Below are 18785 nucleotides of genomic sequence, written 5' to 3' on the forward strand. Positions count from 1 at the left end.
GTTAAAGGAACTGTCGTCTTCTACATTAGATACTCATTCCTGCTTTGTCAAAGATTAGTTGGCCATATATTTGTGGGTCCATTTCCGGGTTCTCTATTTCATTGATCTATGTGTCTGTTTCAATGCCAATACCATACTATCTTGATAACGATAGCTTTGCAATACAGCTTAAAGTCTGGAATTGTGATGCCTCCAGGTTTTGGTCTTCTTTTTCAACATTACTTTGGCTATTCAGGTCTTTCCCTGAATACAAATTTTTGGATTGTTTGTTCTAGCTCTGTGGAGAATGCTGGTGTTACTTCAACAGGGATTGCACTGAATGTGTAGATTGCTTTGGGGAGTATTGACATTTTAACAATATTTGTTCTTTCAGTCCATGAGCACGGAATATTTTTCCATTTCTTTGCATCTTCTTCAGTTTCCTTCATAAGCTTTCTATAGTTTTGAGCACACAGGTCTTTTACCTCTTTGGTTAGGTTTATTCCTAGGTATCTTATGTTTTTGGTGCAATTGTAAATGGGATTGACTCCTTGATATGTCTTTCTGTTGCTTCATTATTGGTGTTTAGAAATCAACCAGTTTCTATACAGTGATTTTATATCCTGTGACTTTGTTGAATTCATGTGTCAGCTCTAGCAGTTTTTGGGTGGAGTCTTTTAGGTTTTCCATGTAGAGTATCGTCTCATTTGCAAAGAGTGAAAGTTTGACTTCTTTCTTGCCAGTGTGGATGCCTTTTATTTCTTTTTGTTGTCTGATTGCTGAGGCCAGGACTTGCAGTCCTATATTGAACAACAGTGGTAAGAGTAGACCTCCCTGTCATGTTCCTGATCTTGAGGGGAAAGCTCTCAGTTTTTCTCCATTGAGGATGATGTTAAGTGTTTTCATATTGGTGTTTATGATGTTAAGTTATATTCCTTGTATCCCTACTTTCTTGAGGGTTTTTCTCAAGAAAGGATGCTGTATTTTGTCAAATGCTTTCTCTGCATCTACAGGATCGTATGGTTCTTATCCTTCTATTAATATGGTGTATCATGTTGATTGACTTGCAAACATTGAACCAGCCCTGCAGACCAAGAATGAATCCCACTTGATTATGGTGAGTAATTCTTTTAATGTACTGTTGAATTCGATTTGCTACTATCTTGTTGAGAATTTTTGCATCCAGGTTCATCAGGGATATTGGCCTGTAATTCTTTCTAATGAGGTCTTTTCTGATTTTTGGAATCAAGGTAATGCTGGCTTCATAGAATGAGTTTGGAAACTTTCCTTCTATTTGTATTTTTTGTAACAATTTGAGAAGAATAGGTCTCTTCTTTAAATGTCTGGTAGAATTACCTTGGGAAGCCATCTGGCCCAGGACTCTTAATTGTTGGGAGACTTTTGATAACCGATTCAATTTCTTTGCTGGTTATGGTCCTGTTCAAATTTTCTAGTTCTTCCTGGTTGAGTTCTGGTAGTATGAGAGTGTCTAGGAATTCATCCATTCCAGGTTGTCCAGTTTGTTGGCATATAACTTTTCATAGTATTGTCTTATAATTGTTGGCATTTCTGTGGTTTTGGTTGTGATCTCTCTGCTTTCATTTGTGATTTGATCTATTTAGGTCCTCTCTCCTTTTGGGAAGTCTAGCTAGGGGGTTATCAATTTTGTTTATTCTCTCAAAGAACCAGCTCTTAGTTCATCTGTTCTACTGACCTTTTTTTTTTTTTATTCTGTATCATTTATTTCTACTCTAATCTTTATTTCCTTTATTCTGCTGGCTTTGGACTTTATTTGCTGCCCTTTTAGGTGTAACATTAGGTTGTATAGTTTGGGACCTTTTTGCTTCTTGAGATAGGCCTGAATTGCCATGTATTTTCCTCTTAGGACTGCCTTTGCTGCATCCTAAAGGTTTTGGACTGTCATGTTTTCATTTTCATTTGCTTCCATGTATTTTTTTAATTTCTTTAAATTCCTGGTTAACCCATTCATTCTTTAGTAGGATGTTCTTTAACCTCCATATCTTTGAGGGCTTTCCAAATTTTTTTCTTGTGGCTGATTTCAAGTTTCATAGCATTGTGGTCTGAAAACCTGCATGGTATGATCTCAGTCTTCTTGTACCTGTTGAGGGATGATTTGTGACCCATTATGTGATGTATTCTGGAGAATTTTCTCAGTGCACATGAGAAGAATATGTATTCTTGCTGCTTTAAGATGAAATGTTCTGAATATTTCAGTTAAGTCTATCTGGTTCAATGTGTCATCAGCGCCATTGTTTCCTTATTAATTTCTGCTAAGATGATCTGTCCATTGTTATGAGTACAGTATTAAAGTCTCCTACAATTATGGTATCTTTATCAATCAGTTTATGTTTGTGATTAACTGGAAGCACCCAAATATATAAACCAAGTTGGGAGTACTATTTACAATTGTTAGCTCTGCTTGATGAATAGACTTCTTAATTATGATATGATGCCCTTCTTTATCTCTTGTTACAATCTTCATTTTAAAATCTAGTTTGTCTGATGTAAGTATGGCTACTCCAGCTTTCTTTTGACATAGATTAACATGATACACGGTTCTCCATTCCCTCACTTTCAATCTGCAGGTGTCCTCAGGTCTAAAATAGTCTTTTGTAGGCAGCATGTAGATGGATCTTGTTTTTTTAATCCATTCTGCACCCTATGTCTTTTGACTGGGGCATTTAGTCCATTTGCATTCAGAGTGATTAGAAGATATGAATTTAGTGCCATTGTGTTGTCTGTAGATCTCATGTTTGTGGTGATGTTTTCTGGTCCTTTGTAGTCTTTTCTGGTTTCCACTCAGAGTCCCCCTTAGGATCTTGCAGGGCTGGTTTAGTGTTTACAAACTCCTTTAGGTTTTGTTTCTCTGGGAAAGCCTTTATTATTCTGAATGACAGTCTTGCTGGGTAAGGATTTTTGCCTGCACATTTTTCCTGTTCACACTGAATATTTCCTGCCACTCCCTTCTGACCTGTCAAGTTCCAGTGTAGAGGTCTGCTACTACCCTTGTGTGTCTACCTTTGTAGGTTAAGGATCTTTTGTCCTTAGCTGCTTTCAGAATTCTCTATCCTTAGATTTTGCAAGTTTCACTATGCCATGTTGTGGTGTTGACCTGGTCCGTTGATTTGAAGGCTGTTCTCTGTGCCTCTTGGACTTGAATGCCTGCTTCCTTCCCTAGATTAGGGAAGTTCTCAGCTATAATTTGTTCAAATAAAACTTCTACCCCTCTTTCTGGCTCTTCTTCTGGGACTCTTATGATACAGATACTGTTTCATTTCGTGGAATCCCTTGGTTCTGTAAGTCTCCCCTCATGATCTAGTAACTTCCTTTCCCTCTTTTTTTTTTCCAGCTTTATTATTTTCCATAGTTTTATCTTCTATTTCAACTATTCTCTCTTCTGCTTCTTCCATCCTCGCTGTCACTGTATCTAGTTTGTTTTACATCTCAGCCATAGCTTTTTTTTTTTTTTAATTCATCCTAACTAGTCCTTACATCTTTGATCTCTGTAGAAGAGGTTTCTCTGGTGGCTTCTATGCTCTACTCAAGCCCAGTTATTAGTCTTATGACTGTTGTTCTAACTTCTAACAGTAAGTCCCTGGCTATGATTTCTTGACCTTTCTTTGGGGGAGAATTCTTCTATCTTGGCACTTTGGCTAAGCTTATGTCTTTTGTGTTTTAAAAGCTTGTTATGTGTCCTGCACCTGAGAGTACTACTATATTAGAAAGGGGTTATACGCCGTTCAGGGCCTAGCACTCCAGGAAGTGTTTCTGGTGTATGTTTCGTGCACTCTGCTATTGGGTTTCGGCAGCTCTATCCCACTGGTCAGTCCTCTGCAGAGCTTCTCCTTGTTTGCATTGGTAGGGTGTTTGGACTTTTAATTAAGTGTACTTTTATTTATTGAAATAACCCTGGGGAAAAATGGGGGTGAGGTGGGGAGGCCTAATCCCATAAAAAGAGAGAAGGAAAGGGAACAACAACATAAAGGGAATCAAAAAACTTTAAGGCTGATTTCAAGGAAAAGAAAGGGAAAAAAAGAGATAAGAAGGAAAAAGAAAAGAATAAAAAACCCGGTCCAAGAAAAAAAAAAAAAAGATAAGATGACAAAAAGCAAATCAAACTATGAGCCTGATTGCAAAAGAAAAAAATGAGGAAAAAAGCAACAGCTGTCTGTTGGTGCCTAGGGATGCTCACTGTGCTAGTCTGAAGAAGAGGCTGATGTTGGCTCAGTGTCCATCTCGCCCCCGTAAATAAGCAGTTGCCAGACACGGAGGGGCAGGGTTTGGTGTAAGTGGATCCTGCCTCCGCTGGGGTCCACTGTGCTCCTCCCTGCAATACCACCTTTTTGGTTTTGAGAAGGAAAATGGTGCCACCCCACTCTCTCATCCCTAGACCAGGGCTCTCAACCCCCACTGTTCTGGTAGCCCTCCCAGAATAGCAAGGGCAGTCAGCTTGCCCTGCATCACAACGATCCTGTACTTCCTCTTAGGCACACATCGGGGATTCAAAACCCAAAGTTTTAAAGGACTTGGCCTGGATCCATTCCTCTCCTGAGTGGAGCCTCTCCACGCTGCTGATGAAAGGCCTTTGGCTGACACCTGCAGGGTCTTCTGTCTTTGGGGAGGCAATAAACAGTCTCCCAAAGGTACTCCAGGAAGGGGACTGTTCTCTCCCAGTGTGCCCAGAGTTCTCTATACCATGCTATGAACTCCATGGCCAGCTCCCTCCTTACAAACATGCACCATGGCGCCACTCTGGAGAGTCACGCACTTCTGAAACCTCAGAGTATGGTCTCCAAAAGATGTTTGCAAAAATGAACTAGGACATTAGCACTTCTTGTTCCCCAGTCCATGGTCCAGAGAGGTTTTCCTCCCGTGGTAACTATATGCCACACTTTCTCAATGCCTCCTTCACTTGCTCTCCCTTTTATCTCTCCATAGAAAGGATTCCCTCCCCTCCATGGCTGTGCCATTTTCTTTCCCCCAATTCACATCACATACCTCTCTCCTGCCAAGCTATCTCCCTCCAACTGTGGAGATCCTTCTGCCACTCCACAGATCTATTTCCTGGGTGTCCCAAGTAATCTGACCTCAATATAGTTGTGTTTGAGGGACAAGGATAGCCCAGGGTCCCCCTAATTCTCCACCATCTTAACTCCTCTTTGTCTCTACCCTGATTCTCTCTTGCTGCTTTAAATTTTTTCTTTTTAGCTACTTTTGGTCACTTTAATTAATATGCATCTTGTTGTGAATTTTAGGTGACTGAATTTTTGGGAGGGATCTTGGGTTGAACTTAGGATGGAATCTCTGTACCTCCTGGATCTGGATATCTGTTTCCTTTCCTTGATTAGGGAAGTTTTCAGACGTGATCTCTTCAAATTTCTGCCCCCTTTTCTCTCTTCTGGGATTGCTATAATATGAATGTTACTATGGTTGATGGAGTCAGAGTTCCCTAAGTCTATGCTCATTTTGCATAGTTGTTTTTCATTCAGCTTAGACTTTCTATTCTGTCTTTCAGGTCATTAATTCATTTTCTGCTGCATCTAGACTGTTATTTATTCCATCAAGTATATTTTTCAAATTTCATTTATTGAGTTGTTCATCTCTGTTCTTTTTAGTCTCTGTGTTAAGGGTCTTACCGATGTTCTCCACTCTCAAGTCCTGTGAGTATCTTTATGATCATTACATTAAATTCTCTATCAGGCATATTACTTCTGTCTGTTTTGCTTTGGTCTCTTGGTTTTGGTCCTATTCTTTCACTTGGGAGATGTTTCTCTTATTTTGTCTGACTCTGTGTCTATTTCTATGTGTTAGAAAAGTCAGCTACTTCTCTTGTTCTTAGGAGGTTCTGTTCTGTAGTGCCCTGTACTACAGTGTCCCTTGTTCCCCAGGGACTGGGACTTCAGGGAGTGTCTCTTATTTGTTTTGCGTATGCTCTGCTATTGAATCTTGGCCTCTTTTACCTTCAGTCCAGATCTCTGCAGATCTCTCCTGCCCTAATGTGGGCCAGCAAGGTGTTTGGTGGTCTGCTTGCAAAATGAGACCCACCCATGCCGCTACTGGAACTGAATTCCCACAAAATGTGGGAGTCAGGAGATGTGGCATTGGCGGTGTTTGTGCTGGTCTTCTGGGGAAAGGGGTCTGTCGTGATGGGGCTGAGACCAGAGTGACTCGGAAGGGCTGATGCACTGAAGTATGTGGGGTTGGAGGTATGGGATATTGTGGTTTGGTGCAAACAAGTTAAATAAGGAGTGCCAGGGCCACTTAGGTGACCATTGTTTATGCTGGGGCATGAGGGAGGGAAATAGCATCTGCCAGCTCCCTTGTTGTTGGAAGGGTACCCTCATGATCCCTGTCCCTCCAGGCTGCTCCCTGAAATGAGCAAATCACCCTCCCACCTGCCCCCAGCATTATTCATATTCCTAGTTCTAGCTGTATATACACAGGCTTTTCCTCCTGTTGTCTCTTTAATGCTGTCTCTCTCATGTCATCTGGGCTCCCCCAGATCCAAGCTTGCCAATTGTTAAAATTCCAGGCCTTAAGTCTGGCTGATTTTACAAACTTATAAATTCAGCTTCTTACTTTCAAAGGCAAATGTTACAGAGATCTGTCCTCCCTATTTGTGGGCTGCCCAGTGCCGAAGTCTGTTTTCTGCCCTTCTCTGCAACATTGGTCCTATTCCTGCTGCAGATGGCCACTGTCCGTTTTACTCCCAGAACTTGTCTTTGCCTTTCCTACCTTTGATGTGGCCTCTTCCCTACCTTTAGTTGTGTATTTTGTTCTGTCAGTCTTGGAGTTGTTTTGGGGGTTTATTCTGACATGGTTCTTGTCCCCTTGTATCCACGGGACAAGATGAACTTAAGGTCTTCCTACTCTACTATCTTCCTAGCCAACTCCCCAAACTGATGGTTACCAGAGAGGAGATGGGGGAAATAGGTGTACTCTTTAATCCCCATCCCCTATCGAAAAGTACGTTTATTCTATATGCTAACTAACTTGGATATAAATTTAAAAATAAATAAAACAAAAAATACATTTATAATGATGAAAAAATAAATGATACTAGATATAGAAAACCCTATAGTTTTCACCAAAAACTACTAGAGCTGATAAATGTAAAGTCAATATACAGAAATCTGTTGCATTCTTTTATAGTGATAATGAAGCAGGAGAAAGTGAAATTAAGAAAACAACCCCATTGACAACTACACCAAAAACACTAAAATAGGCAGGAATAAACTTAACCAAAGAGGTGAAAAACCTGTACTCTGAAAACTATAAAACACTTGTAAAAAATTTCAAGTTGATGCCAAGAAATGGAAAGACATTCCATGCACATGGGTTAGAAGGACAAATATTGTTAAAAACGTCTATACTACCCAAAGCAATCTATACACTTAATGCAATCCCAATTAAAATGCCCATGGCATTTTTAATGGAGCTAAAACAATTCTATACTTTGTATGAAACCATAAAAGATAGTGAATAGCCAAAGCAGTCTTAAAACATAACAAAACTGGAGGTATCACGATTTCAGACTTCAGGTTATATTACAAAACAGCAGTGATAAAAACAGTATGGTGCTGGCATAAAAATTGACTCAGATCAATGGAATAGAACAAAACCCAGAAATAAACCCACAATTAAGTGGTCATTCAATCTTTGACAAAAGAGAAATGGATATACAGTGGGAAGAAGACAGTCTCTTTAACAAATAGTGTTGGGAAAACTGGACAGCCACTTGCATAAGCATGAAACTGGACCACTTTCTTTCACCATACACAAAGATAAATTAAAAATAAATTCAAGACCTAAATGTGAGACCTGAAACCAAAAACATCTAGAAGAGAACACAGAGAGCAATATGACATTAGCCATAGGAAAATTTCTGTTTGTTGCCTCTAGAGGCAAGAGAACTATGGAGTAAAAATAAACCATTGGGACTACTGCAAGATAAAGTTAGTGTGTGGTGAAATGTTCAATGAAACCAAATGATGACCTACAGAATGGGAGAAGATATTTGCAAATAATGTATCCAATAAAAGGTTAGTATCCAAAATATATAAAGAACTGATAAACTTCGACACCCAAGAAACAATCCCATTTAAAAATGGGCAGGTGCCATGAACAGACATTCCTCCAAAGAAGACCTCTGGATGGCCAACAGACACATGAAAATATGCTCAACATCATTCATCAGAAAAATGCAAATCAAAACCAAAATGAGATATTACCTCATACCTGTCATAATGGCTGAAATCAAAAACACAAACAGCAGGTGTTGTTGAGGATGTGGAGAAAAAGGGAACCTCTTGCATTGTTGGTGGGAATGCTAATTGGTACAGCCGTTGTGGAAAACGGTATAAAGTTTCCTCAAAAAAATTAAAACTGAAATACTATATGATCCAGTAATCCCATTACTGGTTATTTACCTGAAGAAAACAAAAACACTAATTTGAAAAGATATATGCACCCGTATGATTATTGTACCACTATTTACAATAGCCAGGATATGGAAACCAAGTGTTCATCAACAGATGAATGGATGAATGTTAAAAATAAAACTATCCTATGATCGAGCAATCACCCACCTGGTATTTTCCAAAAACACAAAAACACTAATTCAAAGTTATATATGCACCCGTATGTTTATGGAAGTTATTTACAATAGCCAAACGATGGAAGCAGCCCAGGTGTCCTCGTGTGAACTAATAAGTTTTAACATAAAATTAAAAAAATTTTCGAATATGCAGAACAAAGAAATGGTTGAGATAATTTTTAGTGTATACTTCAGTAGCATTAAGTACATGTACTTTGTACAACCATCCCCACTAGTCAATCCATAGAACTCTTTATCTTGCAAAACAAACTCTTTACCCATTTTTTGTATAGTTGACATGCAGTATTTCAGTTGTACGTCCTAGTGATTCAACAATTATATATGTTTATGTATAAATTGGATACGTTATATAAATCACATAGTATTTCTCTTTCTCTGACTTCTTTCACTTAGCAGAATACCCTCGAGTTCCATCCATCACAAATGGGAAGATTTAATCGTTTTATGGCTGAGTAATATTCCATTGCATATTGTACCATATCTTCATTTTTTTAATCTGTCAGCGGACACTAAGGTTGCTTCCATATCTTCGCTATTGTAAATAGTGCTGCAGTAAACACAGGGCACGTGTGTCTTTCAAATTATGTCTTTGTTTTATTCAGGTAAATACCTGGAAGTTGAATTGCTGGGTTGTATGGTATTTCTATTTTTAATTTTGAGGAAACGGCATACTGTTTTCCATAATGGCTGCACCAATTTACATTCCTACCTTTTCTCTACATCCTCACCAACACTTGTTATTTCTTGTTTGATACTTGCATTTCCAACAGGTGTGAGGTGATATCTCACTGTGGTTTTGATTTGCATTTCCCTGATTAGTGGCATCTCTGCATGTGTCTGTTGGTCATCTTTATGTCATCTTTGGGAAAGGTCTATTCAGGTCCTCCACACATTTTAGAATTACTTGTCTTTTTGGTGTTGACTTATATCAGTGCTTCATATATTTTGGTTATTAACTCCTTACCCGATAAATCAGTTACATATATCTTCTTTCATTAAGTAGGTTGTCTTTTCCTTTTGTCGATGGTTTCCCTTGCTGTGCAAAAGCTTTTTATTTTGGTGTAGTCCCAATGGTTTGTTTTTGCTTTTGTTGCCCTTGCCTGAGAAGACCATGAAAAATATTGTTATAGCTGATGTCCCTGAGTTTACTGCCTATTTCCTTCTAGGAGGTTTATGGTTGCAGTTCTTCTATTTAGGCCTTTGTTCCACTTGAGTTTATTTTTTTGTATGGTGTAAGAAAGTGGTCCAGTTTCATTCTTTTGCATGTACCTGTCCATTTTTCTCAACACCACGTATTGAAGAGATTGTCTTTTCCCCATAGTGTGTTCTTTACTCCTTTGCTGTAGATTACTTGACCATATAACTGTGGGTTTATTTCTGGACTGTCTGTTCTATTGATCTGTGTGTCTGTATCTGGGCCAGTACCATACTGTTTTGATTACTAAAGCTTTGTAATATAATTTGAAATTTGGGACTGGGATACTGCCATTTTCCTTCTTTTTTTCTCAAGGTTGCTTTGGATATTGGGGGTCTTTTGTGGTTCCATACAAATTATTCCAGTTAAAAATACTCTGGTATTTTGATGGAAGTTGTATTGAATCTGTAGATTGCTTTGGATAGCATGGACATTTTAACAGTATTATTCCAACTCATGAACACAGTATATCTTTCCGTTATTTATATCATTTTCATTAGCTTTCATTAACATTCTACAGTTCTCAGAGTATAGGTCTTGCACTACTTTGGTTAAATTTATTTTTAAGGTGTTTTTTCTGGTGTAATTTTATATGGGTTGTTTTAACAACTTCCCTGGTAGTTCATTATTGGTGTATAAGAATGCAACAGATTTCTGTACACTTGTATCTGCAACTTTACTGAATTCATTTATTCCAATAGTTTTTTGGTGGAGTCTTTATGGTTTCTATACGCAGTATTATGGCATCTGTGAATAGTGACAGGTTTTTTTTTTAATGTTTTATTTATTTTTGAGAGAGACAGAGAATGTGAGTGGGTTGGGGCAGAGAGAGAGAGAGGCACAGATTCTGAAGCAGGCTCCAGGCTCTGAGCTGTCAGCACAGAGTCTGACACGGGGCTTGAACTCACGAGCTGTGAGATCATGACCTGAGCTGAAGTCGGATGCTCAACCAACTGAGCCACCCAGGTGCCCCGAATAGTGACAGTTTTCCTTCTTCCTCATGAATTTGTGTTTATTTCTTGTCTGCTGCAGCTAGGCCTTCCAGTACTATGTTGAGTAAAAGTGATGATAGTAGGCATCCTTATTGTCGCTGATCTTAGAGTAAAAGCTTTCGGCCTTTCACCGTGGAGTAGGATATTAGCTGTGGGTTTGTCATATGTGGTTTTATTACATTGAGGTATGTTCTCTTAAAACTTACGTTGAGAGTTTTTATTACAAATGGATGTAGAATTTTGTCAAATGTTTTTTTCTGCATCTTTTGAGATCATCATATTACTTTTACCCTTCATTTTGTTAATGTGTGTATCACGGTGATTGATTTGTGGCTATTGTACCATCCTTGCATTCCTGAAATAAATACCACTTGATTGTGGTGAACGATCCTTTTCATGTGTTACTGAATTCAGTTTGCTGATATTTTTTTTGAGGATTTTTGAATCTATGTTCATCAGGAATATTGGTCTTTTTTTTTCTTTTTGTAATATAACTCTGTACCATTAAACTATAGCTCCCAATTTCCCCCTCCCCGATCCCCTAGTCTGAATATGACTAGCATAGGTATACCATATAAATTTGTCCTTTTGTGTCTGGCTTATTTCACTTAGCATAATGTTTTCAAGATCCATTCGTGTTGTAACTTTTGTTAGAATTTCCTTTCTTTTGAAGATTGAATATACATACATACCACATTTTGCTTATCCATTTATCCTTCAGTGGACATTTGGGTGGCTTCCACCTTTTAGCTATTGTGAATAATGCTGCTATGAACATGGGTGTTTGAATATCTGTTTGAATTCCTACCTTCAATTCTTTTGCATGTATCCAGAAGTGGAATTTATGTAAAACAGTCTAGTTTTAATTTTTTGAGATTCTCCAGAACAACTGCATCATTTTATATTCCTACTAACAGTGCACAAGGGTGTGAATTTCTCCACCGCCTGGCCAACACCGTTGTTTTTGATAATAGTCATGCTAATGCATGTAAGACAGTATCTTTCTGGGGGTTTGAGTTGCTTTTATAATTACTGATGTTGAGATTCTTTTCATGTGCTTATTGGCCACTTGCATATGTTACTTGGAGAAATGGCCAAGTAATTAAATTTGCTTATTTATTGTTGAGTTGTAGGAGTTCTTTGCATATTTTAGATATTAACTGTATCAAATATGTGATCTGAAAATATTCCACTCTATGGGCTGTTTTTTCACTTCGTTGATTATATATCTTGGTGCACAGAAGTTTTTAATTTGATAAAGTCCAATGTATTTTTTTCTTTTGTTGCTATGTTATTGGTGTCATACTCAAGAAATCGTTGCCGGCAAGGTCCAACGTCATTTAAGTTTTTCTCTGTTAGGAGGTTTATTGTTTCAATGATTATGTTTCAGTCTTGGATCTATTTTGAGTTTCTTTTTGTATTTGTAGAAGGTCCAGCTTCATTCTTTTGAATGTGAATTTCTAGGCTTCTCAACACCATTTGTTGAGGAAATTATTCTTTCCCCCGTTGAATAGTTTTGGTATCTTTGTCAAAAAATCATTCAGCCATATGTGAGAAAGTTTTTTTTCTGTGCACTCCCTTCTATTATTGGTCTGTATGTCTGTCTTCGTGGCAGCACTGCAGTGTTGTGACTGTCATTTTGTAGTAAGTTTTGAAATCAGGGAGTGTGACGTATTCAGTTTTGTTCTTGTTTTCCAAGACTTTTTTTTTTTTTTTGCATTTCGGAGTTCTTTGGGATATCATATGACAATTAGGATGGGTTCTCTTCTTTCTGAAAAAATTAGGATTTCTATAAGGATCGTATTGAATTTGTAGAATGCTTTGTGTAGTGTTGGCATCTTAATAATATTGTATTCTAATCCATGAACATGGGATATCTTTCCATTTTTCACCTCCTTGAGTCTATGCCTAAATAATTTGTTTTTGATGCTGTTGTAAATGGAATTATTTTCTTAATTTCCTTTGCAGATTGTTCTTTATTGGTGTATAGAAACACAACTGACGTCTCTGTGTTCATTTTGTATCCTGCAACTTTGTGGAAATTATTTTTTTTATGTTGATTATTATTTTTGAGAGACAGAGACAGACATAGCACAAGTGGGGGAGGGGCAAAGAGCGAGGGAGACACGGAATCTGAAGCAGGCTCCAGGCTCGAAGCTGTGAGCACAGAGCCAGACATGGCACTCAAACTCACAAATCATGAAATCATGACCTGAACCGAAGTCAGATGCTTAACCAACTGAGCCACCCAAGGAACGAGCCCCTGGTGGAAATTAATTATTAAAGGACTAATAAGTAAATGTAACAAAATTGAAGCATACAAGATTGATATAAAAAATCAAGTTTCTTTCTGTGTGCTACCAACAATCAAATTTTTTAGCATCACCATTTACAATAGTATTAAAAATGACATAGATAAGGATTAATTTGGCAAAAGATTTGCAAGACTTTTACACTGAAGAGTACAAGGTATTGCTAAGAGCTATTAAGGAAGATCTGAATAAATGGAGAGAGATAACTCTCTCTCATCATGGGATGGCAGCCTGAATGTTGATAAGATGACAATTTTTCTCAAATTGATCTCTAATAGGTTTCATACAAACCCAGTTCAAATCCCGGCAGAGATTTGTGTTTTTGTTTTTAGAAATTGGCAAGGTATTTTTAGATTTCAGATGGCAATTTAAAGAACCTGTAACTCCCAGAACAAATTTCAAAAAGAAATACAAAGTGACATATTATGTATTTCAAGACTTTGTATAAAGCTAACAGTAATCAAGAGAGTATGTTGTTGCCATAAAGGTAGATAAGTGGAACAGAGCGAGAAGTCTTTTTATGCCTATATGGACAACTGCCATGTGACAAAAATGCAAAGACAATTTAGTGGAGAAATCACTTTTTCCAACAAATGGTGCTAGAACCATTGACTCTCTGTATATGCAACAAGATCGATGGTATTTGGTCTTTACATTCCAACACACACACACACACACACACACACACACACACACACACACACACACACCAAAATCAATCATAAATCTGAATGTAAAAACCTAACTGAAAGAAAGCATAAGAAAACATCTTTGTGACCTTCCATTAGGCAAAGATTTTTTAGATATAACACCAAAGTGCGGGCCATAAAAAAACAAATTGATAAATTGAACTTAATCAAAATTTAAAACTTTCAAAAAAAATTTAGGAGAATGAAGGGAGCGGATACACACTTGCAGAAAAAATTGGTAAAACCTGTACTTATTAAAGGACTTGTACCCAAAATATGTTAAGTACTCTCAAAATTCAATAACAAAACTACAACCCGGTAAAAATATAGGCAAAAGATTTGAACAGCCACTTCAGTAAGGAAGATCTACAGATGATAGATAAGTACTTGTTCAATGTCATTAGCTATTAGGGAAATCTAGATTAAAATTATGAGATACTAGCACACATGTAGTACAGTGATTAAAATGAGAAATACAGACTATACCAAGTGTTGGTGAAGATGAAGAACAACTGGAACTGTATACACCACTGGTAGTTTTTTAAAATGTTAAATATGTACGTGTCTTACAGTCTCGCTTCTCCACTCCTAGCCATCTACCCGAGAGAAGGAACAGCATATGTCCACACAAATGAGTGTTTAGAGCAGCTTTATTTGTAATTATCCTGAACTGGAAACAACCCAATGCCCATCAACAGATGAGTGAATAAACAGATTTTAGTATATCCATATGACAGACTACTACTCAGAAATAAAAAGAAATAAAAAGTTGATACACACAACTGAATAATCTCCAAATAATCATGCCAAATGAAAGAAGCCAGACAAAAAAGAGTACACGTTGTATGATTCCATGCATATAAGATACTAGAAAATGCAAACTAATTTATAGAGGCAGAAAGTGCGTTAGCTTTTTCGTTTGTCTTTGATTTTGGTTTTCATTATGACAAAAACACTTAGCGTGAGTTCTACCATCTTGACACATTTTTAAGTGCAGAGCACAGTATTGTTAACTGTAGGCACAGTGTGAAACAATGGATCTCTAAAACTTATCCTGCGTCTTACACAACGTTATACCTGTTGAAAAATAACTCCATATTTCTATCTCCAGCTCCTTTCAATAACCTCTCTATTGTTTCTATTGTTTGACTATTTTAGATATCAGATATCTAAAATATCAGATATGTAGATATCACGTTAGATATTCTAGAAGTAGAAGCATGCTCTATTTGTCCTTTTGCGGCTGGCTTATTTTATCAAAATGCCTTCCAAGTTTATCCATGTTGTTACACATTTCAGGATTTTCTTTTAATGCAGAATAGTATTCGTGTGTGTCTGTCTGTAAGTAACGTATATAACACCACATTTTATCCATATTGTCTCCATAACTTGACTATTGTAAGTAATACGTAAATGAATATGGGATTGCCAGTATCTCGTCAAGCTCTTGATTTTAATTCTTTTGGGTGTATACCCGGAAATACAATTGCTGGATCATACGATAGTTCTACTTTTAATTTTTTGAGGAATTTCTATATTGTTTTCCATGGTGGCTATACCATTTTACACTCCTACAAACAATTTGTAAGTGTTCCAATTTCTCCGCATTTTCACCAACACTTGTTATCTTTTGGGTGTGGTTGTTTTTTTTAAATCATAGCATATATCCAATAAGGAGTTAATTACCAAAATACCTAAGGAACTCCTACAACTCAATAGCCATAAAATCAGCCCAATTTAAAAAGCGGGCAAAGGACTTGAATAGACACTTCTCCGAAGGCCATAAATGGCCAGCAGGTATATGAGAAATTGCTCAATATTCACTAATTATTGGGAAGAGCTTTCTTGTTAAGCTTCCTTGTTGATTCTAAGGAAGAGCCAGGCAGGAAATGCCATTCTGCAGCATTGCCACACCTCCCTGCTTCCCTGCTGGTTTTAACTTGGCCTTCCCAGTTCTCTGTATGCCCGGCAGAGAAGAGTCCAACAAAGATTCCTTTGCTTTAAAGAACCAGTTGTTGTCTGGTAGAGAATCTATAGAAATGGGTTATAAGATAAGAAGTCGGTCTGCAGGATTGGGGGTGGGGGGTATCTCCCACGCACTGGGCTCACAATCAGACAAAGGGCACAGAAAGGGGGGAAAATGTCTGGGCTGGGCAGTGAAGGGAGGGAGAAGGCAGTGTTGATACAGTTCTGTTCATCTGACCTATTTTGTTTTAGGGCAGATTCTGCTGCCGAGGGGGAGAGAAAGCCAGAAACAAGGATGTCGGTAATGGAGTAATTTTACTTGTCTTAAGGCAGTTACTTTCAAAATTTCAGTTATCTGCAAGTCTTCTTCAAAATGTGTCCCCGCCCGGGTCCTTTATTATCTCTAATTAAATTGATCTGAAACTTATTATAAAAAAATTATTTCACTTTTAAAACGAAAGTCCGTTCTGGCTTTGTTAAAAAAGATTAAGTAGAAGAAAAGTGTTAAGGACCCTCTAGCACCTGTGATTTATCCTGAATTGAATCAGAAGTGTTGATGAACTGAAAAGAAATTATTTACTGTGAGTCCATAACGTGTTTTTTTCATTCCTATTTGCACCAACTTACACCCTTTCTGTGTGCCTCTCACTTCAGGAAGCACACTGCTCCAAGTCCATAGTCAGTGCATTTTGAAAACTCTATAATGAACATTAAATGAAATTTTTTTAATTGAGATCATGGGCTTTCATCAAGTTAAGTCTCCATCTGGCTTGCTTTTAGCAATGGTCCTCACTCTCTGCTGCTCAGTCTTTGAACTGGAAACACGCTAGGAAAGCTGATGAGACTGTTGGAGCCTGGGTCCCTTCCCCCAAAGATTCTGACTTAACTGATCTAGGGTGATGTTTAGGCACTGGAAATTTTTAAAGCTCTCCCACCCCCACGATTGTAACATGCAGCCAAATTTAAGAGCTACTGCTCTAGATTTTTGTTTTGTGAATAACAATACCTTTTTACATAAGCTAAAGAAACTGGCCAAGCCTTGCCGCATGGTTTTTTAATTCTGTGCACGAAATGAAGGAATGCTTGCTCTTGTTTTTTAAAAATTTTTTAATGTTTATTTATTTTTGAGACAGAGTATGAACAGGGGAGGGGCGGAGAAGGAGACACAGAATCTGAAGCAGGCTCCAGGCTCTGAGCTGTCAACACAGAGCCCGGCCCCGGGGCTTGAACTCACGGACCATGAGATCATGACCTGAGCCGAACTCACGGACCATGAGGTCATGACCTGAGCCGAAGTTCGATGCTTAACCAACTGAGCCACGCAGGCGCCCCAGGCTAGCCTTACTTTCAAAAATACTTTGAGGTTTAAATAGAAATTACTCCCTCGTTTGACTTTAGTTACTCTAAATGACATGCTTGTCATTGCAAAAAGTATTTTTATAAATTCTTCTGTCACTTGCAATAATATTTTGAAGTTAAAAGTGTTGGGATGATATTCAGGTATGTCAGCTTCTGAACAGTCACCTATGGTCTCTTCAGTTGCAACTATTTTTGATGAGAGAGGACTCCCATCCCTCACAACAGCAGTTTGGTTGAGAACTGACTGATGAAACCTGTTCTTTTTCTCCCCTCTCCTTACTTCTCTGCCTTTACACTACAGGAGAGCACAGTCTTCTAGAAGGAGTTACCGGTCTTTTGTCTGACCCTGTAGCGATACGTTTAATTGTACGTAAAGGACACTAACACCCTGTGAATAGTGCTCATTTCTCATCTGTGCTTGTGAAAGTTCAATTACAGGAAACACCTCTTCTCAGAGAGTGATCAGGATTCGAGTACTGGGACCAGCGAACGATCTTGGACCAGTAACCAAAAAAGGAAATCCCTAAGACCGTATTCCGGGAGAAAAAAGACGAGAATTAGAAGTAGTGTGAGAAGTGAGTTTGGTCCGTGTCTTCTTTCAAGTCGTTTTTCAAATAAATCAGGCATTTTTCAGTTATGTGACGGAAGGAGGGAGGGTACCAAAGACAAACTGATTACGTGCCCTCCCTTCCCTGCTACGATTACGTTGGAAAGGCCAACATGTACGTCCACGAAACCATACGAGAGAATGTAGAATTGACCGATAATTAAATATGAGCTGCAGATAAATGGAGTAGGAGTTCAGATAAGGATCATCTAACATGAGCTAGAAGAAGGAGCTAGGAGAAGCTTCGAGGAAGAGGCAGGTGGGATTTGAGCTAATCCTTGGGAAAGACCAGCACTCAGAGAGGTGTGCAGAAGAGGAAATGTTTTAAATGAGGTAAAATTACGAGGACAAATTGACGCGAGGACAGCATCAGAGGTAGGGTCTGGAGCATAAAATTCATGTCGGGGGGTGAGGTCTCAGGAACAAGGTGGATAATAGAAAGGGATCTTAAGAGCTACACATGTGAGCACGCTTCAGGATGTGGGAATCACTTCTAGTATGGGCATGTATAACTGGAAGAGAGGGAGAAATGAATTTTTGTGTGTCTCATAAGCAAACTTCCCCGTTGTACACTTCTTTTCTTTTAGTTTTGCCATTTTCCCCTCCCAGCAGCGGCAGTGACCATGAGAAGGACGAAGTAAGTAAATTTGATCTGGGCTGCCATGTGCCCCTAGGGCATTAGCATGAAACAGTTCAATCTGTTTAGGGTTAAATGTCATTTATTTCTCCAAAAAAAAAAAAATCTTCTTTCAGGAATAGGAGAATAACCAGTAGTTTGTTGGTACATAAATCGCTGTCAATAGAAATTGCAAGGTCTTATAAATGGTTATTTAGTGTGAATCTTGGGTAAACAGTTAAGGATCTTTCTTCACTGTTGCCAAATTTGTTGAAAGATGTTTATTACGAATGATGCTAAAATCTGGGCTATCCTGACTTCCTGTAAATATACGCTCTCTGAATTAACACTTTGAAATAAACTTCTTGGTTTAATTCTTCCCTTGGTTTTCAGGTGGCTGACCTGTTATTTCTAAAGCTTTTAATGACTTAAA

General features: G+C 38.1%; 1 protein-coding gene across 1 annotated transcript in view; it reads left to right on the forward strand.

Moving 5' to 3' along the window:
* SYCP2L (synaptonemal complex protein 2 like) overlaps positions 1-18785 on the forward strand; it is a 113564-nt gene that overhangs the window by 59334 nt on the left and 35445 nt on the right. Inside the window, exons 20-22 of the mRNA XM_047101200.1 lie at positions 16023-16071; positions 17557-17704; positions 18324-18373. Coding sequence (XP_046957156.1) covers positions 16023-16071; positions 17557-17704; positions 18324-18373 — 247 coding nt within the window. The remainder of the gene's footprint in view (positions 1-16022; positions 16072-17556; positions 17705-18323; positions 18374-18785) is intronic.

Source organism: Lynx rufus, unplaced genomic scaffold (genome assembly GCF_022079265.1).
Source record: "Lynx rufus isolate CCGP_SWC_20201006 ecotype Redwood Valley unplaced genomic scaffold, mLynRuf1.p SCAF_6, whole genome shotgun sequence".
NCBI lineage: Eukaryota > Metazoa > Chordata > Mammalia > Carnivora > Felidae > Lynx > Lynx rufus.